At 55.0% G+C, this 21,968-nt stretch overlaps 2 protein-coding genes across 2 annotated transcripts in view; both read left to right on the top strand.

Annotated features, from left to right (window-relative positions):
- The first annotated feature begins 581 nt into the window (after window positions 1-581).
- On the top strand, window positions 582-11,139 carry LOC140249866 (maestro heat-like repeat-containing protein family member 2B). Its single transcript, XM_072332086.1, is given in 32 exon segments — window positions 582-606; window positions 917-1,026; window positions 1,159-1,284; window positions 1,424-1,589; window positions 1,746-1,844; window positions 2,057-2,208; window positions 2,564-2,707; window positions 3,237-3,329; window positions 3,613-3,682; window positions 3,798-3,911; window positions 3,997-4,070; window positions 4,371-4,490; window positions 4,635-4,742; window positions 4,924-5,083; window positions 5,207-5,247; window positions 5,430-5,571; window positions 5,961-6,013; window positions 6,339-6,446; window positions 6,723-6,842; window positions 7,034-7,156; window positions 7,292-7,447; window positions 7,669-7,791; window positions 8,105-8,184; window positions 8,599-8,734; window positions 8,851-8,943; window positions 9,237-9,323; window positions 9,501-9,624; window positions 9,826-9,935; window positions 10,411-10,563; window positions 10,810-10,937; window positions 10,939-10,964; window positions 11,120-11,139. Coding segments are annotated over 32 exon segments (3,384 nt in total).
- Window positions 11,140-14,160: 3,021 nt separating this feature from the next.
- The window catches only part of LOC140253814 (maestro heat-like repeat-containing protein family member 2B), a 17,165-nt gene continuing 9,357 nt past the window's right edge, over window positions 14,161-21,968 (top strand). Inside the window, exons 1-23 of the mRNA XM_072339816.1 lie at window positions 14,161-14,185; window positions 14,484-14,605; window positions 14,763-14,888; window positions 15,028-15,193; window positions 15,350-15,448; window positions 15,589-15,740; window positions 16,105-16,248; window positions 16,766-16,858; window positions 17,141-17,210; window positions 17,326-17,439; window positions 17,529-17,602; window positions 17,891-18,010; window positions 18,155-18,262; window positions 18,452-18,617; window positions 18,743-18,783; window positions 19,007-19,148; window positions 19,550-19,602; window positions 19,925-20,032; window positions 20,319-20,438; window positions 20,637-20,759; window positions 20,895-21,050; window positions 21,220-21,393; window positions 21,704-21,783. Coding sequence (XP_072195917.1) covers window positions 14,161-14,185; window positions 14,484-14,605; window positions 14,763-14,888; window positions 15,028-15,193; window positions 15,350-15,448; window positions 15,589-15,740; window positions 16,105-16,248; window positions 16,766-16,858; window positions 17,141-17,210; window positions 17,326-17,439; window positions 17,529-17,602; window positions 17,891-18,010; window positions 18,155-18,262; window positions 18,452-18,617; window positions 18,743-18,783; window positions 19,007-19,148; window positions 19,550-19,602; window positions 19,925-20,032; window positions 20,319-20,438; window positions 20,637-20,759; window positions 20,895-21,050; window positions 21,220-21,393; window positions 21,704-21,783 — 2,576 coding nt within the window. The remainder of the gene's footprint in view (window positions 14,186-14,483; window positions 14,606-14,762; window positions 14,889-15,027; window positions 15,194-15,349; window positions 15,449-15,588; window positions 15,741-16,104; window positions 16,249-16,765; window positions 16,859-17,140; window positions 17,211-17,325; window positions 17,440-17,528; window positions 17,603-17,890; window positions 18,011-18,154; window positions 18,263-18,451; window positions 18,618-18,742; window positions 18,784-19,006; window positions 19,149-19,549; window positions 19,603-19,924; window positions 20,033-20,318; window positions 20,439-20,636; window positions 20,760-20,894; window positions 21,051-21,219; window positions 21,394-21,703; window positions 21,784-21,968) is intronic.

Here is a 21,968-nt window from a genome sequence, read left to right as displayed (position 1 = left end):
GTACTTCTAAGGTTCAGCAGAGAAGAAAAAAGGGAAACGTTTCTTCTTTTTGAAAAATCAAATTAAACAGAAATGTCTACTTATAGGAAGTTATAAGGAAATGTCTACTTATAGGAAGTTAGGAAACTTCTTTCCTAATGCTTTTTAGTTCTGTTATTTATTTATTTTTGTGTCTTCTTAATGTCTCTGACATGCGCCAATGGAAGAGATCAAAGCTCTCTGGAGAGGTTGTCTGGGCAGCAGGTAGGGGTTTCAGTGCCTCCCAACATGGAGTCCCCAGTCACTGAGACAATGCTAGGCAATGGTATCCGGCAGCTGCATGCTGCTAGGGATTCTCCCTCACTTGCTGAGTTGAATCCCTGCTTGGTCACAGAACATGTCCACCCTGGAGCCAAGTGCCTCACAAAGACATGCTGTGTTCTGGGGCCTGCAAGGGTCCCCTGCTTGCTGTGAGGTGGCACTCCTTGGTGTGATGTCACAGCTGTTGTGACAGCAGTGGGAGCGGTGGCTCAGTCTCTTGTGGGACCCGCAGGGAGAGGACCAGAGAGAGCTTTGTGCCTATCTGGAGATTTCCTGCAGTGATGGAGCGGCTGAGAGCCTTTCGAGGTGAGGTCCCTCCACTTCTCCAGACACAGTGATGCTGCCTGAGCACATGTGTGCCACCAATGTCTGTTTAGGATGTTTTTTTCGTGATGTTTAGCATCACTGTCCTTTCTCTGCTGAATGCAGCCGCCCACTGTAGTTTCCCCAGCACCCCAGCAAGGGGAAGGCTCTCTCTCCTGTCTCCCAGCTGACCACACACGTGCCAGAACAGCTCACCCCACGCTGTGGGACTGAGGAGCGTTCCTCTCAGAGCTGGCTGGATGCTTGGCCCTGGCTCCAAGCAACACCAGCAGCAGCTTCTGTGCTCTTTCAGGTCTCTTCGCCTGTGTGGGCTGCATGCCCAGATGTATGCGTCGCAGGGAGACGAGCCCTGTTCCTTCCTGTGGCGTGACTTTGCTGCTGCAGCGCCTGCAAGACCAGGAGGTGAGCTGGGGGCATCCAACCATCAATCCTTGCCCTGTCCCAGTGGTACCATGGTTGCCAGGCCCCAGAAGCACACTGGCGTATTGCTGGGTGGCAGCGGGCAAAGTGAGTGTGACTGATCCCTGTCCCCAGGGTGACCGAGCTCAGGTTTACTACGAGCTCGAGAGCGTCTTGTGGGAAGACGACGACGGCCGCCCACCATGCGGAGTGGTGAACCGGCTGCTGGCAGAGGTGTCCCAGGACCTGACAGCAGCCCAGGTGAGGGGTCACTCCCAAAGGCAAAGGGAGCCGTCTGCCCACGCTGGTGTTCTGCTGGCGGATAGTGGTGGCTTAGCCCTCCCTAGGGAAGGTCTCAGGCAGCCTCCTGTGCTGTGTGTCACCAGTGACTCTTTTTCAGGGAGTGACAGACAGCGTGAGGACGGCTGCCAGCAACGTCCTGGTGGCTCTGGCCCGGATGCACTTCAGCTTGGTGATGGCCGAGCTCCAGGGACACCTGAAGGCAACAGGGGAGATGTCCAAGGAGTTTGTGCTCATCACCCTGAGCAAACTGTTCAGTAGCTATGGTAGAGTGCCCTCAGCCTCCTGACATCAATGATAACTGGGGAAAGGGGTCATTCCCCTCTACATGTAATCTGTGTTGAGCTGGGAGATGCAGTGCTGCAGCTGCTTCTCCCTCACTGCTGAGGCTCTGACCCTGGATCTCTCCTTCCTCTCTGCAGCTCCACAGTGCATCCCCTTCATGCGGCTGACGCTGGCTGGCCTGCGCAGTGTGGTGGACCAGGTGAAGAGCGGCCGGACCCTGTCCATCATTTGTACTGGTGAGTGCCAGCAGCAGAGCAGGGGGGCTCGGGACAGCTGTTGCATCTCACCCTGCTGCAGAGTCTCAGGGACTCCCCTTTATCTTACGTTTTGTTGTTGTTGTTGTTTTTTAAATTATTATTATTATTTCTATTTTATTTTATTTTATTATTAAATTTATTTTTAATTAATTATGCATTTTTTGTTTGTTTGTTTTATTTTGTTTTTTCAGTTGTGAAACAGTGGTCTGAAGGAGTCAAGGTTCACTTGTCCTCTGGAAAGCAATGCCCCTGGCCTGCCATGGAGAAAGAGCAGATCTGTGAGAATCTTTACCAGCTGTTCTGCTCTGTGCTGAGGAACTGGCAGGTCTGCAAGGAGGAAAAGGTGAGCTCTGCTGCATTCCCAGCCCGGGATGGCAATGTGGACATCCATGTTGGCAGCTCTGTCTGTCCCCAGCAGGCTGAGAGCAGAGGGGTGATGAGAGGGAGATGCCTGGCTCTGCAAAGGGCCCCAAACTGGCTCTGTGTTTGGGGCTGGATCTCCCTGCCAGGGAGCAGCTGCATGTCACAGCACTGTGGCAGGGAGAGCTGGGGATGAGGGTGTGGGGAAAACCTGCGTGCCCTCCAGAGCGAGCCCATCTCCTGCTGGGTACAGGGATATGGGGAAAGGGAAGGGAAAGAGAAAGCTTTCTCTGTAGGAAGGGCAGACCTGATGCTGGGCCTCTGCTATCCCTTTCCAGGACAGAGAGACCATCCTCAGGGCTGTGACTGCCACGATGGCTGCCCTCCTGCAAGAGGAGCTGCAGCGAGAGCGTGTCTGGGAGCAGCTCCTCTGGCTCATGCACCAGTGTCAGGAGGTCCAAGACACCTGCAGGATGGCCAAGGTGAGATGTTGTGCAGGGCTCAGCGTGGATGTGGGGCCCGTGCAAGTGCCAAGAGGGGTCAGGGTCATGCAGGGAGGAGGCGAGGAGCCCTCGGGGAAAGAAGGAACAGGTGTTCAAGGGAATTCTGAGGCTTTCTAAGCTCTTCAGTCAAGGAAGGAACAATCCAGACAGGAGCCATAAGGGAGCCAGGAGTCACTGGGGCCCATCTCCTGGGGATGGGAGTCTTTGCCACCACCAGCGTGGGGCTCGGAGTGCCTGAAGAGCTGTGTGCTAACAAGCAGGGGGACCACGTCCAGTTGCATCTGATGGGGGAGAAGAGGGCTGCCGGGTGGGAAATTCCTGCAAAGGACGCCCAAACAGGGCTCGGTTGAGAGCAGAGAGACTCTCTTGGTGCTGCTGGGAGTGGGGACAAACAAGGGCGCCTGTGTGGGAGCTTCTCCCAGCAGACACTCTATTGGGAAACAGTGTCTCTGCTCCCAAGTGGCTAGATGTAGCTTCAGCCCTTCCTTCCTCTCCTGGTCTCTTTCAGAACCTCACTATCTTCATGGAGGCCTTAGAGGGCATTGAGATTGTCATCCCCAAGGACAAGTACCTGGCCATCACCAGTGCCATGTTCTACCAGGTAAGGGGAGCCTATCCTTGTGCCCACAGCAGTTTCCCTCTTGGCCAAGTCTCAGGAAGACTGCAGAGCTCTGAGCCTCTGACAGCTGCTCAGCCTTAGCTGTTGGATGCCTGTGGTTGCTCCAGAGCAGAGTGTTTGCCCCCGAGGATGCTGTGGAGCAAGCTGAGTTTTGTCTGTATGATGTCCTGTGCCTGAGAGTGCTAAGGGTGACAAGAGCTGGCAGCAGTTTCTTTTCCGTCCTCAATGCTGATGCAATTTCCTCAAATGGACCTTGTTCCCACAGCTTTCTGCCAACACCAAGCAGCACAGCGAGGCTGATAGAGCGGAGCTAACCCACTGCATCCTGATGCAGGGTAAGGAGAGGAGCTTTGGCGATGTTTGGTGGTGCCCTGGCCAAAACCTCTCTCACAAACCCCAGAAATGGGTGCGAGTTTCTTGCTAACACAGAGCGGGATTTTCTCCCTGCAGCCCAGATCTGCCCAGAGGAAACAGTCCTGTTTCTGCAGTCGCAGCTGGGCACTGAGAAGGAGGATGAATGCGTGGCGGCCCTGGGCTTGCTTGGTGCTCTGGCTCGCTCTGATGGTTAGTACCACGGGTCGGGACTTCCAGAGGTCCCTTTTGCCATCTGGGTTGTACCTCCACGCATGCTTTTGCATATCTCTTGCAGAGCCCGTTATGGTAGAGAAGCTGCCCCAGGTTGCAGAGGCTGTGCAGTGTCTGAGCAGTGATCTCAGGACCCGGGTGAGCTGGTGTGGGAAAGCGCTATCGGGGTGGTGATACTGCTGCCAACATGGGCAGGGCTGGGGTGACCAGAGAGGTCCTGGAGCACAGACTACATGGTTGTGATGTGATGGCTCCTGTGGGGGGAGCAGGGAGAGGGGAGCAGGCAGGTCCCTGCACAGCCTGGTGCTAAGGCCTGGCCCTCACCTCAGGGACCAAGGGTCTTGTTTCTGCTCATGCCCGAAGGGCTGCTGCAATGAGCAGGTGGCTTCCCTTTGCCATCTGACCAGGAAAATCACACCCAAAATTGATCCCTGGCAGGTGAGGAGGGCCATCCTGCTTTTCATCAAGGATGTGCTCAGCGTTAATGCCTGGAGCTGCTCAGCTTTGGATGTAGTGGGGCACATCTTCAGTGAGTTCAGCCGCACCACAGAAAGAAGGGTAAGGACAGTGGGCAGCATCTTCTTTTGGAAGACCCGTGCTGCTCAGAGGCTGGCACAGAAACACCAGTGGGGCCACACCTGAGCCTATGAGAGGCTCCTGAGAACGGAACGTAACTGGCATTTCAATAACACTGTTGTGCAGGCAGCCGGAGACCTTTCTGCCCAGGAAGCCCAGGAAGAAGGAGATCTCCAAGGGCTGTGCATGGACATCCTGGGATCACTGGATGTCTCTGTGAGTGGGATGTCCAAAGTAAGTCACAGTCTGCTACATTGCCGTCCCTTGCCTTTGCACCACGTGTTCCTCGTCTCATTACAACAGCCCTGTTCTGTCCTCCAACGTGCTCTGAAGCACACAAGAAATTCAGAGAGTCCTCTTCATCTCTGAGCAGAGGCAGGAATGCTGACGTGCTCAACTGCCTCATTCCCTCCAGCTCCTGTGGCCGCGGCTGCTGCTGTATGTGGTGCCAGCCCAGTACACCGGCATGCTGATCCCGGTCTCCCGCTGCGTTCAAGCCCTGGCTGAGAGAGGGGACCTGACGGTGCAGGAGGCAGAAGAACTGGATCCCCACTTTGTCAACTCCATGTTTCAAGGTAGGAGCAGAAACTCCCCCAGTAAGCTCTGCTGACCTGTGTTAGCACCCAGAAGGGATAGCGGAGGTACATGCGACAGGGCAAGGAGTGTCTTGGCATCTCACTCGGTGCTTCTTCTCGCAGGTCCACTGCTGACTCCCCAGACAATGCTGGCACGCCTGTTGGTGAGTAGATGCTTCAGAGCCTGGTGCCATGACCCACGAGGAGGAAGCAGCTTGGACATGGGCAAAGCTGTTGGATGCTCCTTGCCCGCTGGGGCAGAGCCAAGCTGCTTCCCTTGTTGGGGAAGCCACTGCTCTTCTCTCCCACTGTAGTTGTGACCTTGCTTCTTCTTGATCTCATACAGGTGGTTGCAGGGAGTCCTTTTGCAGGCAGCAAACTGCAAGTTGCTGCCTTGCTGCTCATGCGAAACCTCCACAGCAGGATCCACAGAGCTGTGGGGGCCGTGTGGGCTGCTGAGATCCCCCTGCTGCTGCAGTGCCTTGAAGGTAAAGTGCTGGCGGGAGAGGAGGAAGCAGGGAGGGAGGTGGAGTGAAAATGCAGCTCAGCATTGTGGCAGAGGGAAAGCACTGCCTGCAGCACAGTACTTGCTCTGCTGCTGTTCCCATTCCAGGGAGACTCGGGGACATTTCTTCCCAGGGATCTGCCCGTTCAAGAACACAGACGGGCCCTTCATGTCCCCTGAGACAGCAGTCTTGGAGCAGTTAGTTCTGTGTTCCTGCGGGGACAGTGTTTGTAGGGAGGGATGGGTCACTGTGGAAGGGGTGCAGGTCCCAGCTTAGCAGTGTTGAGTGCCCAGGCCAAGTGTGGTTTGCAACAGCTCTTCTTCTGTGGCTTGATCCCAATCAAAGGTCTTTTGCTTCCTGTTGCTGTGCAGGGAAAGATGAGAGCGTCCCGGACTCTGTGGAGTGGGAGTGCCGTCTGCTGAAGGTAGAGCATTGCTGGGAGGCCCGGTGCAGAGAAGTGCTTGCCTGCCTCCAGGAGCCCTGCTCCTACATGAGCCCCCACTGGACAGGAACAGCCTCTCAAAGACTGCTGTGGAGCAGCCGCATGCCTTTGCAGTGCTGCCTCTGTCCCAAGCCCAAGAAGGGTCTCATGAGAAGAGAGGCAGGCAGCTTTAATGGGAGGGAAAGCTGGGGGCAGCTGGGAGAAGAACTGTTCATCCAGGCAGCTCTCCCCAGAAGGCTGCGGCAACTTGAGAATGAGGGAAGAGGCAAAGAGCAAGGGATCATTGGCTTCTCCTGTTCTCCAACAGCTCCTGAGGGCATCGCTAGAGACCATGGAGGATGAGGCCTGGGCCGAGGCCCTGAGCTGTGAGCTGAGCCGGTGGCTGAGCAGCTCTCCCAGCAGCTCTGGAGAAAAGGTGGGTTCACCCAGCTCTACCCAGCGGGGCAGCTGCAGGTACCCAACTGGGGCTGTGGCTGTTGCTGGTGCTCTGCCCACGCAGGCTGTTCACACTGCTTCCCCGCCCTGTGTCCCCCAGAGGGCCTTTCCCTGCAAAATCCTCAGGGCTGGCTAAAGCTCAGCCCTGCAGCTGCTCTCAGTGACTCCCAGGGAGTGTGGGTCCTTCCCACCTGGCCCTCTGCCATCAGGTAAGGCTGCTGCCACATCTCAGCTTCTTCCTTCCCTTCCCATGCAGCCTTTCCTGTACAAGGCTCTGGGGACAGTGCTGGGAGTTTGTAAGAGAGTCCTCCACATCCGAGAGAAGCTTCTAAAGCATCTGATAGAAGCAAACGCAGAGAAGCCATCTGAGGCCCAGGTGAGCCCTCTTTCCATCCATCTTTGGCCCCGGTCTGTCAGTGGGGCAGAGGGCTTCTCCTGGCTCTGCTCTGGGCCTTTCAATGTCCTCACTGCTGCCACTTCCCTCAGGCGAGGACTGGCCCAATTACTGTGGCTGTCCGCGCCAGTAGGTTCAGGCCTGTGCCAACTGCCCCTTGTTCTTTCGTGCAGGGAATGATCTCTCTTGTCAGCCATGCTGCTGAGAGCAACTTCCACACAGTCCTGGACACAGTCACCATGTTTGCGTCCAGGCTGTACAAAGGCCGGAATGCGAAGATTTCGAGACGCAAGAAGGTGAAGCATTTCGGGTTTCCACCTTGTCCTTCTTCCATCTTATTTACACAGCAGCTCCTGCCTTGGGAGCCCAGGTGCATCGTGTGGCACTGGGGGCTGTTGAGTGACTATCTCAAGGCATTTCTCCCCACACAGATGGAGCTGAAGAGCACAAGAGCTCATGCCACATGCAGCGCTCTCATGCTTGCCTACGGCAGTTTAGCACTGCGAGCCTCCAAGGAACAACTGCTCGCCCACCTGGAGGGAGACATTGCGGGCAACATCCTGCTGCTCTACAGCTGCAGCTGCCGGGTGAGAGCTTGGGGTTTGCCAGGGTGTCAGAGAATCCACTGCAGCCCCTCCATGAAGGGGGGATGCTGAGATGGGTCTTCTCTTTCCAAAGGTCCCTCGGGGAATGGTTTATGCCCAGATGAAGACCCAAGCCATTCCGTTAGAGTTGCCCTCATGTGTTCCCCTTGCTGCCCTCGGCCCTTCCCGCAGTTCAAAGAATATTCTTCTCTCTTGGGCCTCAGGTCTTGCAGAACAGGCTCGCGCTGGTGCAGAGCATCACCGACTTCAGCTCTGCCTTCCAGGCTGTGGGTGATTCTGCCTGCTTTAACCCTTCCTTGAAGGGCAAGCTGCTAGAGATCCTCATGGTGAGTGCTTAGAGCCAGGGTTGTCTGCAGCAGAGTACTGGGCTGTAGCACAAGGCTCGCTTCCCTGGAGGCACAGAGGTCTCCCTCAGCCTCCATGTCTCCAGCTGGTGGGGACCTTGGGTGCTGGCAGGCAGAGACTGGGCAGCAGCGGTCTAGGTGCACCAGTTGTGGAGCTGCTGCATCCTGCAGTGCTTCCGTGGGTAACATGGGATTGATGGGGCTGGTGTGTGGCTGTTGTGTCTGTCTCTGGGCTGGGTGGAAGAGCTCTCATGTGCCACTTACCACTTTGACAATGTCTCTCTGGGACTTTCAGGACTTGCTGAAGAAGTATTACTTGGGCAGCCCTGTCTCCCCAGTGCCCTTCAAGGTGATTCTGGCCCTGGAGCAGTTGAGGTAAGGGTGGGAGCCTCTGGGGTTGCAAGGCAGGATTGGTGGTCATCTGTTTGGGTAGCTCCTGGAGGTCTGCAGGGGGCAGGGGGTGAGGAGCCGCATCTACAGGAGAGTGGGCTGTGCTGTTGTGCCCAGCAAAGCTGAGGTTTGGGGCAGGGAGAAAAGCCCTGATGCTCCTGTCCCCTGGCAGGGAAGAGAAGGGAGACCTGGGGTCTCCTTTCCTTTGGAGAGGGAGGTGGTTCACTGCTGCTGAAGAGGAGGTGGGTGTTGCTGGAACTAAAAACAGAGCTCAGCAGCACAGGGTAGGGCTGTTGGCTTTGCAGCTGTCCATTAGGAGAAACTGATGTTGTCTGAACCAGTCTGGAGAGCACTGGTAAAGGCTCTTTATGCTTTCTCTTCCTTTTTTCCTCCTGTCAGCAAGCTGAAGCCCTATTTAGGAAGCAAGGAAATGTATGAATTGTTGGTTCTGTGCTGCAAGAACATTGTGACACTCCCTTCAGCGGAGATGATGCTGAAGATCAGGAAGTCACAGCAAGCAGCTCCGTACCTGCAGGTAACCTGCCTTATCTTTTCTGGCCACCTCTCAGTCAGAAACCTACCTCAGCACACACGACCCATGCTCTGGCAGCAGCCGTGATGCCACACCTCAATCCCTTCTTCTGCTTTCAGCTTCAGCAAACATCGTTGAAAGCTCTGGGCCGGCTCATGGTGGTTCTGCTGGAGACAGAGTCCAGCCGTGGCTTCTTCCAGAACATAGTCCATGTGAGTACTTGTGGGACAAGGAATATATGATACCTGTTGATAGTAGGGACAGAAATCTGGTGACTGAGTTTACTGTGAGAGGGGGAGAAATCTCCTGCTGACATGCCAGCTCACTTCGAGCTCATAAATGGGCAGAGAAATGGGCCCTGCAGGGGGAAAGGCACAAGGAGGGCCACGTGGAACCACAGGGCAGGCCCTGATGGAAAGTACCGGAAAAGGTGGGACAGAGAGAGGGGTGGCAGGAAAGGAAAGACATCCACAGTGAGACAGATGATCTGCCTTAGGTCTTGCAGAGAGCAATGACTTCAGAGAATGTGTGGGAGCGCAAGAGAGCCCTGCAGACCTGCTCCATGATGCTGGCTGCTTGTGAAGAGGTTCAGGTGAGTAAAGAGCCCCTCTGCATGCCCCTGGCTCCCTCCCCGGTGCCCCTGAGTTGGAAGGCGAGTTCAACCCAGCTGTGCATTCTGTGTCACCCACCGCATGGGAAAGCACAGGCAGGAGAAGCTAGGGAGAGCTGGGGCTGCCTACAACGTGTTTCCTGCCTTTTACTCCTGCAGAGAGGAGATGCCTGCAAGCACTTTGGCACCTTGGTAGGATTGCTGGCACCTCTAACATGTGACCCCATGCCCACATCCCGTCAGTTGGCCGTTACCTGTCTGAGCTCCCTTCTCCGCATCCAAGGTGAGTAGAGCAGGCATGCGCCAGCCCTCTGCTCTCCTTCACCGCACTACCAGAGTCCCACGGGCTGGGGCCCTGTTTACAGGGGAGAGAGGCAGCGTGCGCAGCCCGCTTCTTGTCCTTGCCCTGTCCTGGTTATCCTCTGTGGAAAGAGGTTCCGTTTCCAGAAGCACGACTTTCCTTTTTTCCCTGGGCTCTTTCCAGACAAGGTGACCTACACAGTCATCAAGACGGGAGAAATCGGGAGCCTGTGTGAGGGGCTGAATGACTGCAGCACCACCTCTCAGCTCCAGACCTCGTCCAAAATTGCAAGAGTAAGTGGACCCAAAAAGGGGTGATGCGATCTCAATGTGTAGGCTTCTGCATGTCCCTCCGCTTCTGCCGCCTCTCAAACCACTTCCAGAAGGAGCTGTCACCTTGAGATCACTTTTCTCAGCAAGTAGCAGGAGGCTCTGAGCTATGTCTGGCCTTCACGTGCCCAGCGCAAGGAGCTGATTCCATGACATGAATGTGCGTGCGTGTGGCTGTGCATGTGAGTGTGTGCACGTGTATGACCGTGGCTGCTGGGGGTAGGCTTTGCATATAAGCAAACACCATGCGTGGAAAAGCTGAGAGAAGGCTCAACCACTGTAGGTATGAATAGCAGGGTAAGGACAGCAGGAGCGTTGTGATGGCCACTTGAATGACCGGCAAGCTGCTGCACTGAGAATGCTCTCAAGACCGCTTTATGTTTTGAAGAGTTGCTGCAGATCAGTGATGGGATCTCTCCTGCTTCTCATTTCTCTGCAGATCGTGTGCAGAAACTTCCCTCTGGAACACACCATAGACTTCATGATGGCCATCAAGGACACCTTCCAGAAGGCCAAAGGAACGCGTGTGCGTGCTGCTGGGAAGTGGCTGATCACCTTTCTGCAGATGAATGTAAAGGACATCCATCGGGATGTAAGAGACTTTCTTCCGTGTGTCTTGGACTCTTTCTGGCTGTTGCATTACGCTTTGTGCTGTTTGCCTCTTGTGCTAAAGAAGCACAGCCTGAGTGCAGAGCCAGGGTTTGGACAGGGTGGCTGGCCTGAAATGTAGGCTTAGGCCTTGGCAGCATGTCAAGGGAACAGGCACTGCTCATGTGCTGAATGTCCATGGTTAGGTCAAGGATGCAGCAAGTCATTCTTTCTCGCCTTCTTCTTTCAGACGCTGCTGATCCTCTACATTCTGCGCAGCTGCACGTTGTCCTTGCAGCAGAGCACGTTCATGCCCTTCATATTCCAGGCGGTGGTCATCCTCACCCGCTGTAATGCAGAGGCCACAGTTGGCAGCTTCTCCCGGCTGCCTGAGTCGACGGACAGGTATTGTCACTCCTGCCCTTGCTGTTGCTGCGCTCTCAGTTGTAGCTTGCCTCTGTCAGAGGGATCCAGGGAAGCAGCAGCTTTTCTTTTTCTTCTCAAAGTCTGTTTGAGGTGAAGTTTACTCAGTCACAACTTGAGACTCTCAATTTTTCCAGTGAGACATGGAGGAGAATAAGAAGTTTTTGTCTTCAACGGTGGAGCCGGTAGAAGGGAAGAGAAGAGAAGAGAAGAGAAGAGAAGAGAAGAGAAGAGAAGAGAAGAGAAGAGAAGAGAAGAGAAGAGAAGAGAAGAGAAGAGAAGAGAAGAGAAGAGAAGAGAAGAGAAGAGAAGAGAAGAGAAGAGAAGAGAAGAGAAGAGAAGAGAAGAGAAGAGAAGAGAAGAGAAGAGAAGAGAAGAGAAGAGAAGAGAAGAGAAGAGAAGAGAAGAGAGAGGAGAGAGGAGAGAGGAGAGAGGAGAGAGGAGAGAGGAGAGAAGGGAGAAGAGAAGGGAGAAGAGAAGGGAGAAGAGAAGGGAGAAGAGAAGAGAGAAGAGAGAAGAGAGAAGAGAGAAGAGAGAAGAGAGAAGAGAGAAGAGAAGGGAGAAGAGAAGGGAGAAGAGAGAAGAGAAGAGAGAAGAGAAGGGGAGAGGAGGGGAGGGGAGGAGAGGGTAAGAGAAAATGAGCTAAAAAAAATGAATTATTTATTTAATAAATTAAATGCCAGAATCCTGGCTATGATGTGGAAGAGTTTGTTTTTTGTTTTTTGTTTTTTTTTTTTTTTAACCAAGTCATCATTTTAATAGCTGCCAATAAGGTCTCCCCTGAGCCTCCTCTTCTCCAGGCTGAACAATCCCAGCTCCCTCAGCCACTCCTCACAAGGCCTGTGCTCCGGACCCCTCACCAGCTTCGTAGCCCTCCTCAGAATGCATTCCAGGGCCTCAATGTCTTTCCAGCAGTGAGGGGCCCAAAACTGAACACAGTACTCGAGGTGCGGCCTCACCAGTGCCGAGTAGAGGGGGACAATTACCTCCCTGTTCCTGCTAGTAACACTGTTTTTGATGCAAGCCAGGATGCCGTTGGCCTTATCAGCCACCCAGGCACACTGTTGGCTCATGTTCAGCCGAGCATCAATCAGTACCCCCAGGTCCGTTTCCTCAACACAGTCCTCCAGCCACTCCACCCCAAGCCTATTGCGCTGCCTGGGGTTGTTGTGGCCAAAGTGCAGGACCCGGCATTTGGTCTTGTTGAACCTCATCCCGTTGGCTTTGGCCCAGCTCTCCAGCCTATCCCGATCCCTCTGTAGGGCCTCGCTACCCCCAGGCAGATCCACACTCCCAGCCAGTTTGGTGTCATCTGCGAACTTACTGAGGGTGCACTCAATGCCCTCATCCAGGTCATCAATAAAGATGTTGAAGATGACAGGCCCCAGCACCGATCCCTGGGGAACACCGCTCGTGACAGGTCTCCAACGGGATTTAACTCCATTTACCACCACTCTCTGGGCCCGGCCCTCCAGCCAGCTCCTTACCCAGACATGAGTGTACCCATCCAAGCCACGGGCTGCCAGCTTCTGCAGGAGAATAGCATGGGAGACAGTGTCGAAGGCTTTGCTGAAGTCTAAGCAGACCACATCAGCAGCCTTCGGCCATCAAAAGGGCTTCTACCGGCTACTGTGCCCGTTTAAATCTCCTGCCGTTGCCAGGCAACGCCCACGCGCTGCGTCAGCGGCTCCTGCGAGAGCTGCCGGCTGCTCCTGTAGGCCGGGGGTTCCCTGCTTGAAGGAACCGCCCGAGATCCCCCTTGAACCCCGCGGTCAGTCGCTGCTGATCGGACCGGGACGGCTCCGAGTCAGGCGACTTCGGCGATCAAAAGGGCTTCTAGCGGGAACTGTGACACAATAACACAACAAAGGCTGTTACATTTGATCATCTTTGGCAGGAGAGGATACTATCACTCGTGCCTCAGCAACCAGTTCAGAGACTCACCCTTGCTCCGTATCTCACTATGGAAATATCTGGCAAGCTGCACTAGATTGATTATGGGTCAATTGAATAAGCAACAAAAGCTGTATGTGGCCGACCTTAAAAGAATGATGTCTCATCAGCAAAAGAAAACAGATCTCCCTTTTCAGTACCAGTGAATTTATAATTAGTTTAATGTGTGCAGTTCAGGCACCCAGTCCTGGAAGATGATCTGGAATGATGGATACGTGGCCTGTTTGATGTTGAGGGAACTGGGCTTCTTCAGTCTGGAGACGGAGGCTAAGGGGGACAGTTTAATAGTTCCATACAACCACTGAAAGGGAACAGAGCCAAAGATGATAGATACACTGTAAACGAGCAGCAGCAAGGTAGGCCAGCTTCAGCTTGAATGTCAGGTGAAGTGAAGCCACCAGTGATGGGGCATTGGGCAGGCTTCCCAGAAAGGTGATAAAATCTCTGTCCTTTGGGGTGTTCTAGATCAACTTAGACAAAGCCGTGACAGAGGCGATGTGGTGCTGAGCCCTCCTGCTTTGAGCAGGAGGTCGGTCAGGCTGACATCCAGATAAAACAGCAACCCCGTGGCTTTGTGACTGTATGATTCTTCTGCATTTGAAATCACTTTGATAGGAATTTAATGTACCCTTGTTTTTGAAATGGATTGCAAAAGATGGAAAGAAAGAAGATATCTGAGTCAAGATGCACTCACGTGAATGATAAAAGTAAATGAATTCAAATCAAGCATTTCCTTTGTACTTCTAAGGTTCAGCAGAGAAGAAAAAAGGGAAACGTTTCTTCTTTTTGAAAAATCAAATTAAACAGAAATGTCTACTTATAGGAAGTTATAAGGAAATGTCTACTTATAGGAAGTTAGGAAACTTGTTTCCTAATGCTTTTTAGTTCTGTTATTTATTTATTTATTTTTGTGTCTTCTTAATGTCTCTGACATGTGCCCCTGGAAGAGAGCAAAGCTCTCTGGAGAGGTTGTCTGGGCAGCAGGTAGGGGTTTCAGTGCCTCCCAACATGGAGTCCCCAGTCACTAAGACAATGCCAGGCAATGGTATCCGGCAGCTGCATGCTGCTAGGGATTCTCCCTCACAAGCTGAGTTGAATCCCTGCTTGGTCACAGAACATGTCCACCCTGGAGCCAAGTGCCTCACAAAGACATGCTGTCTCTTGTGGGACCCGCAGGGAGAGGACCAGAGAGAGCTTTGTGCCTATCTGGAGATTTCCTGCAGTGATGGAGCGGCTGAGAGCCCTTCGAGGTGAGGTCCCTCCACCTCTCCAGACACAGTGACGCTGACGGAGCACGTGTGTGCCGCCAGTGTCTGTTTAGGATGTGCCAGCAGCACTGTCCTTGCTCTGCTGAGTGCAGCTGCCCACCATGGTTTCCCCAGCACCCCAGCAACAGGAAGGCTCTCTCTCCTGTCTCCCCGCTGACCATACATGTTCCAACGCAGCTCACCCCACACCATGGGGCTGGAGGAGAGTTCCTCCCAAGAGCTGGCTGGATGCTCGGCCCTGGCTCCAAGCAACACCAGCAGCTCTGCTCTTTCCTTCCAGGTCTCTTTGCCTGTGTGGGCTGCAAGCCCAGATGTACACGTCGCAGAGGGAGAGGCAGGGTGGCAAGCCCTGTCCCTGCCTGTGCTGTGACTTCGCTGCTGCAGCGCCTGCAAGACCAGGAGGTGAGCTGGGACATCCAACCATCAGTCCTTGCCCCGACCCAGTGCCACGGTCCCAAGGGTGCCAGGCCCCAGAAGCACATTGGCACAGCAATGGGTGGCAGCGGGTGGCTCCCCGGGAACAAGGGCAAAGCAAAACATGTCTGATCCCCGTCCCCAGGGTGACCGAGCTCAGGTTTACTACGAGCTCGAGAGCGTCTTGTGGGAAGAGGACGACGGCCGCCCACCATGCGGAGTGGTGAACCGGCTGCTGGCAGAGGTGTCCCAGGACCTGACAGCAGCCCAGGTGAGAGGTCACTCCCAAAGGCAAAGGGAGCCGTCTGCCTACGCTGGTGTTCTGCTGGCGGATAGTGGTGGCTTTGCCCTCCCAAGGGAAGGTCTCAGGCAGCCTCCTGTGCTGTATGTCACCAGTGACTCTTTTTCAGGGAGTGACAGACAGCGTGAGGACGGCTGCCAGCAACGTCCTGGTGGCTCTGGCCCGGATGCACTTCAGCTTGGTGATGGCCGAGCTCCAGGGACACCTGAAGGCAACAGGGGAGATGTCCAAGGAGTTTGTGCTCATCACCCTGAGCAAACTGTTCAGTAGCTATGGTAGAGTGCCCTCAGCCTCCTGACATCAATGACAACCTGGCAAAGGGGTCTCTCCCCTCTGCATGTAATCTGCATTGAGCTGGGGGCTGCAGGGCTGCAGTCCCTCCTCCCTCACTGCTGAGGCTCTGACCGTGGATCTCTCTTTCCTCTCTGCAGCTACACAGTGCATCTCCTACATGAGGCTGATGCTGGCTGGCCTGTGCAGTATGGTGGGCCAGGTGAAGAGCGGCCGGAGCCTGCACATCGTTTGTACTGGTGAGTGCCAGCAGCAGAGCAGGGGGGCTCGGGACAGCCCTCGCATCTCACCCTGCTGCAGAGTCGCATAGGCTCCCTTTACTCTTGTTTTTTAAAAATAATCATTCATTTTTCTTTTTTGTTTGTTTTATTTTTTTCAGTTGTGAAACAGTGGTTGGAAGGAGTCAAGGTTCACTTGTGCTCTGGAGAACGATGTTCTTGGCCTGCCACGGGGAAAGAACAGATCTACAAGAGTCTTTACCAGCTCTTCTTCAATGTGCTGAGAAACTGGCAGGATTGCAAGGAGGAAAAGGTGAGCTCTGCTGCATTCCCAGCCCAGGACTGCAGTGTGGACATCCATGTTGGCAGCTCTGTCTGTACCCAGTGGGCTGAGAGCAGAGGGGTGATGAGAGGGAGTGGGCTGGCTCTGCAAAGGGCCCCAAACTGGCTCTGTGCTCAGGGCTGGATCTCCCTGCTGGGAAGCAGCTGCATGTCAAGGCATTGTGGCAGGGAGAGCTGGGGATAAGGGTGTCAGGAATACCTCCCTGCCCTCCAGAGCGAGCCCATCTCCTGCTGGGCATGGGGGAATGGGGAAGGGGAATGGAAAGAGAAAGCCCTCTCTGTTGGAAGGGCAGACCTTCAGTCTTTGATGTTGCACCTCTGCCATCCCTCTCCAGGACAAACAGGTCGTCCTTGAGGTTGTGACTGCCATGATGACTGTCCTCCTGCAAGAGGAGCTGCCTCGAGAGCATGTCTGGGAGCAGCTCCTCCAGTTAGTGCACTCGTATCAGGAGGTCCAAGACACCTGCAGGGGGAACAAGGTGAGATGTGCAGGGTTCAGTGTGGAGGTGGGGCCATGAGGGGTCAGGGGTTGCAGGGAGGAGAAGGAGAGCCCTTGGAGAAAGAAAGAATAGGTGTACAAGGGGGGTCTGAGGCTTCCTGAGCTCTTCAGTCAAGGAAGGAACAACCCAGACAGAAGCCAGAAGAGAGCCAGGAGTCACTGGGGCCCATCTCTCAGGGACTGGAGGCTTCACTACAACCACCACCACTGCTGGGTTCTGAGTGCCTGAGGAGCTCTATGCTAACAGTCAGGGGGACCACATTCATTTGCATCTGATGGGGGAGAAGAGGGCTGCCGGGTGGGAAATGCCTGCAAACGATGCCCAGACAGACTTGGTTGAGAGCAGAGAGACTCTCTTGGTGCTGCAGGGAGAGGGGGACAAACCAGAACACTTGTGCGGGAGCTTCTCCCAGTGGATAAACCATTGGGAATCAGTTTTTCTGCTCCTAAGTGGCTAGATGTGGCTTCAGCCCTTTCTTCCTCCTGGTCTCTTGCAGAGCCTCACTATCTTCCTGGAGGCTTTAGAGGGAGTTCAATCCGTCATCCCCAAGGACAAGTTTCTGGCCATCACCAGCGCTGTGTTCTACCAGGTAAGGGGAGCCTATCCTTGCATCCACAGCAGTTTCCCTCCTGGCTAAGTTTCAGGAGGACTGTGGAGCTCTGAGCCTCTGATGGCTGCTCAGCCTGACCTCCTGCATACCTATGGCTGCTCCAGAGCTGTGTGTGTGCCCCCAGGGATGTTGTGGGGCAGGCTGTGTTTTGTCTGCATGTCCTCTTCCCGAGGGTGCCAAGGGAGAAGAGAGCTGGCAGCACAGTTTCTTTTCCAACCTCAGTGCTGATGTGATTTTCTAAAATGGACCTTGTTCCCACAGCTCTCTGATGACAGCAAGCAGCACAGTGAAGCTGACAGAGCTGAGTTGACCCACTGCATCCTGCTGCAGGGTAAGGAGAGAAGATTTGGTGATCCTTGGTGGTGTCCTGGCCAAAACCTCTCTTGCAAACCTCTGGAATGAACATGAGTTGCTTGCTAACACAGTGTGGGATTTCCTCCCCGCAGCCCGGATCTGCCCAGAGGAAACAGTCCTGTTTCTGCAGGCACAGCTGGGTGGTGAGAGGGAGGCTGGATGTGTGGCAGCCCTGAGTCTGCTTGGTGCTCTGGCTTGCTCTGATGGTCAGTACCATGGGTTGGAACTTTTAGGGATCCCTTTTGCCATTTGGGTTGTGTCTCAGACCGTACATGCTTCTGTGCATCTCATGCAGATCCTGTGATGACAGAGAAGCTGTCCCTTGTTGTGAAGGCTGTGCAATGTCTGTGCAGGGACCTCAGGACGCGGGTAAGATGGTTTGGGAGAGTGTCCTCGGGCAGGGCTGGGGTGCCCAGGGAAGTGAGGGGGCCCTGACCACTTGGTTATGATGGTTCCTGTGGAGAGAGTGGGCAGGCCTCTGTGCTGTGTAGGGAGAGCTCACCACCTGGTGCTAAGGCCTAGCCCTCACCTGAGGAGCCAAGGCTTCGCCTTTGCTCTTGTTGTCTCTGCTCATGCCCAAAGGGCTGCCCCAATGAGCAGATGGCTTCCCTTTGACTTCTGAGCAGGAAAATCAAAGCCACAATTGACTCCTGGCAGGTGAGGAGGGCCATTCTGCATTTCATCAAGGATGTGCTCAGTGTTAATGCCTGGAGCTGCTCAGCCTGGGATGTGGTGGGACACATCTTCAGCGAGTTCAGCCGCACCACAGAAAGAAGGGTAAGGACAGCGGGCAGCATCTTCCTTTGGAAGACCCGTGCTGCTCAGAGACTGGCACAGAAGCACAGCTGTGGCCCATCTGAGCATCCTGAGAGGCTCCTGAGAACTGAGAGTAACCAGCGTTCCAACAACACTGTTGTGCAGGCAGCCGGAAACCTTTCTGTCCAGGAAGCCCAGGAAGAAGGAGCTCTCCAAGAGCTGTGCATGGATATCCTGGGGTCACTGGATTTCTCTGTGAGAGGGGTGACCAAAGTAAGTTGCAGTCTGCCCTGCTGCTGTTCCTTGCCTTCGCACCGCATGTTCCTCCTCCCATTCCAACACCCCAGGTCTGTCCTCCAATGTGCTCTGAAGCACACAAGGCTCGGGGAAATTCACAGAGTCCTCTTCATCTCTGAGCAGAGGCAGGAAAGCTGACATGCTCAACTGCCTCATTTCTTACAGCTCTTCTGGCCGCGGCTGCTGCTGTATGTGGTGCCAGCCCAGTACACAGGCATGCTGATCCCGATCTCCCGCTGTGTGCAAACCCTGGCTGAGAGAGGGGACCTGACAGTGCAGGAGATAGATCCAGAAGAACTGGATCCCCATTTCCTCAGCTCCATGTTTCAAGGTAGGAGCAGAAACTGCCCCAGTGAGCTCTGTTGACCCATTAGCACCCAAAAGGGACAGTGCAGGTGTGTGTGGCAGAGCGCAGCATGTCTTGGCATCTCACCCAGTACTTCTTTCTCCTCACAGGCCCACTGCTGACTCCGCAGACACTGCTGGCACGCCTGTTGGTGAGTAGATGCTCCAGAGGCTGTTTCCACGAGCCCTGAGAAAGAAGCAGCATGGCCAAGGGTGCCAGCACCTATCTCCCCCAAGAGGATGACTTTCTTTTTCCGGGCTTGCAGCACCATGGGCAAAGCTGCTGGCTGCACCTTGCCCACCAGGACTTCCCTCCTGGAGCAAACTGCTGCCCTTGCTGCAGAATTGACCCTGATTCTCCTTGCTCTTGCTCAGGTGGTGGCAGGGAGCCCTTTTGCAGGCAGTGAACTCCAAGCCGCTGCCTTGATGCTCATGCAAAACCTCTACAGCAAGATCCACAGAGCTGTGGGGGCCACGTGGGCTGCTGAGATCCCCCTGCTGCTGCGGTGCCTTGAAGGTAAAGTGCTGGTGGGGAAGAAGATGTGGAGGCAGGGAAGGGGAGGAATGAAAATAGAGCTCTGCTGCATGGCTCAGGGGAAGCATGGCCTGCGGCCCAGTGCTTGCTCTGCTGCTGTTCCCATTCCAGGGAGACAGCACTGAGGCCCAGGGACCTTTTCCCCTGGGGATCTACCCATTCCAGGACACGGATGGGCCTTTCACATCCCCTCAGACAGCAGTCTTGGAGCAGTTAGTTCTGTGTTCCTGTGGGGACCATGTTTGTGGGGAGGGATGGGTCATTGTGGAGGGGGTGCAGGTCCCAGCTTAGCAGTGCTGAGTGCCCAGACCAAGCTAGGTTTGCATCAGCTCCTTCGTGGCTTGATCCCAAGCAAGTGTCTTTTGCTTCCTGTTGCTGTGCAGGGAAAGATGAGAGCGTCCCAAGCTCTGCAGAGTGGGAGCACCGTCTGCTAAAGGTACAGCATTGCCAGAAGGCATGGTGCAGAGAAATGCTTGCCTGCCTCGAGAAGCCCCACTCCCATAAGCCACCATGGGACAGGAACAGCCTCTCAAATGCTGCTGCAAAGCAGCTGCCTGCCACTGTGGCACTGCTTCTTCCTCTTTGTCCCAAGCCCAAGGGGGGTCTTAAGAGAAAAGTGGCAGGCAGCTTTAATGGAGGGAATGCTGGGTGGAGCTGGGAGAGGGGCTGTTCTTCCAGGCACCTGTCCCCAGAAGGCTGTGGTGACTTAGGAATGTGGGAATAGGCAAGGAACATTGGCTTCTCCCATTCTCCAACAGTTCCTGAGGGCATCACTGGACACCATGGAGGATGAGGCCTGGACTAAGGGACTCAGCTGCGAGCTCAGCCAGTGGCTGAGCAGCTCTCCCAGCAGCTCTGGGGAAAAGGTGGGTTGCCCCCAGCTCTACCCAGCGGTGCAGTCGCAGGTGCCCAACTGGGGCTGTGGCTGTGGCTGGTGCTCTGCCCACATGGGCTGCTGCTTCCCTGGCTTGTGCCCCCCAGAGAGCCTTTCCCAGCAAACTGCCCAGAGCTGGCTAAAGCTCAGCCCTGCAGCTGCTCTCAGCATCTCCCAGGGACCGTGGGTCCTTCCCACCTGGCCCTCTCCCAGCAGGTCAGGCTGCTGACACATCTCTGCTTCTTCCCTCCCATCCCTTCTCTTCCGTTCCCATGCAGTCTTTCCTGTACAAGGCACTGGGGACAGTACTGGGAGCCTGTCAGGAAGTCCTCCACGTCCAAGAGAAGCTGCTGCAACACCTGGAGGATGCAAACATGGAGAAGCCATCTGAAGTCCAGGTGAGCTCTCCTTCCAACCAGCTTCTGCCAGCATCCCCAGTCTGTCCCTTGGGCTGAGGGCTTCTCCTGGCCCTGCTCCGGGCCTTTTGATCTCCTCACTGCTGCCTCTTCCTTCAGGCAAAGACCAGCCTGGCCACTGTGGCTGGCTGTGCCAGCTGGTTCAGGCCTGCACCAAACACCCCATGTTCTTTTGTGCAGGGAATGATCTCTCTTCTCAGCCATGCCGCTGAGAGCAACTTCCACACAGTCCTGGACACACTCACCATGTTTGTGTCCAGGCTGTGCACAGGCCGAAATGGGAGGATTTCCAGACAGAAGAAGGTAAAGCATTATGCGTTTCCATCTTGGCTTTTTCCTGCCTTATTTTCAAGGCAGCTCCTGCCTTGGGAGCCCAGGTGCATCGTGTGGCACTGGGGGCTGTTGAGTGACTATCTCAAGGCATTTCTCCCCACACAGATGGAGCTGAACAGCACAAGAGCTTGTGCCACACGCAGAGCTCTCATCCTCGCCCATGGCAGCTTGGCATTCAAAGCCTCCAAGGAACAACTGCTTGCCCATCTGGAGGGAGACATTGTGGGCAACATCCTGCTGCTCTACAGCTGCAGCTGTCGGGTGAGGGCTCAAACTATGCCAGGGTGTCTAAGTGCCCAGCTGCAGCCCCTGTGTGAGGGGGAATGCTGTGATGGGCCTTCTTCTTCCAAAGGTCCCCTGGGGAATGGTTTGTGTCCAGATGAAAATCCAATCCTTCCCTTAGCGTTGCCCCCTCATGTTCCCCTTGCAGCCCTCGGCCCTTCCCACAGTTAAAAGAATGTTCTCCTCTCTTGGGCCTCAGGACTTGCAGAACAAGCTTGCGCTGCTGCAGAGCATCACTGACTTCAGCTCTGCTTTCCATGCTGTGGGTGACTCTGCCTGCTTTAATCCCTCCTTGAAGGGCAAGCTGCTGGAGATCCTGACGGTGAGTGCCTAGAGCCAGGGCTGTCTGCAGCAGAGTTTTGGGCTGTGCCATGAGGCTCGCTTCCCTGGAGGCATACAGGTCTCCCTCAGCCACATGGCTCCAGCTGGTGGGGACCTTGGGTGCTGGCAGGCAGTGGCTGGGCAGCGGGCTAGGTCCACCAGCTGTGGATCTGCTGCATCCTGCAGTGCCTCAGTGGGAAATGTGTGAGTGATGGGGCCGGTGTGTGGCAGTTGTGTCTGCCTCTGGGCTGGACAGAAGAGCTCTCGTGTGCCCCTTGCCCACTTTGACAATGTCTCTCTGGGACTTTCAGGACTTGCTGAAGAAGTATTACTTGGGTACCCCTGTATCTCCAGTGCCCCTCCAGGTGGTTCTGGCCCTGGAGCAGTTGAGGTAAGGGTGGGAGCCTCTGGGGTTACAAGGCAGGATGGTGGTCCCCATTTTGGGTAGCTCCCGAAGGCCTGGAGGGGCATGGGGTTGGGAGTCACTTCTACAGGGGAGATGGCTGGGCTGTTGTGCCCAGCAAAGCAGAGGCTGTGGGCAGGGAGAAAGGCCCTGGTGCTCCTGTCCCCTGGCAG

This window comes from Excalfactoria chinensis, chromosome 1, assembly GCF_039878825.1.
Source record: "Excalfactoria chinensis isolate bCotChi1 chromosome 1, bCotChi1.hap2, whole genome shotgun sequence".
NCBI lineage: Eukaryota > Metazoa > Chordata > Aves > Galliformes > Phasianidae > Excalfactoria > Excalfactoria chinensis.
The sequence above is the reverse complement of the archived record's forward strand: the minus strand, read 5'-3'. Positions and strand labels throughout refer to the sequence as shown.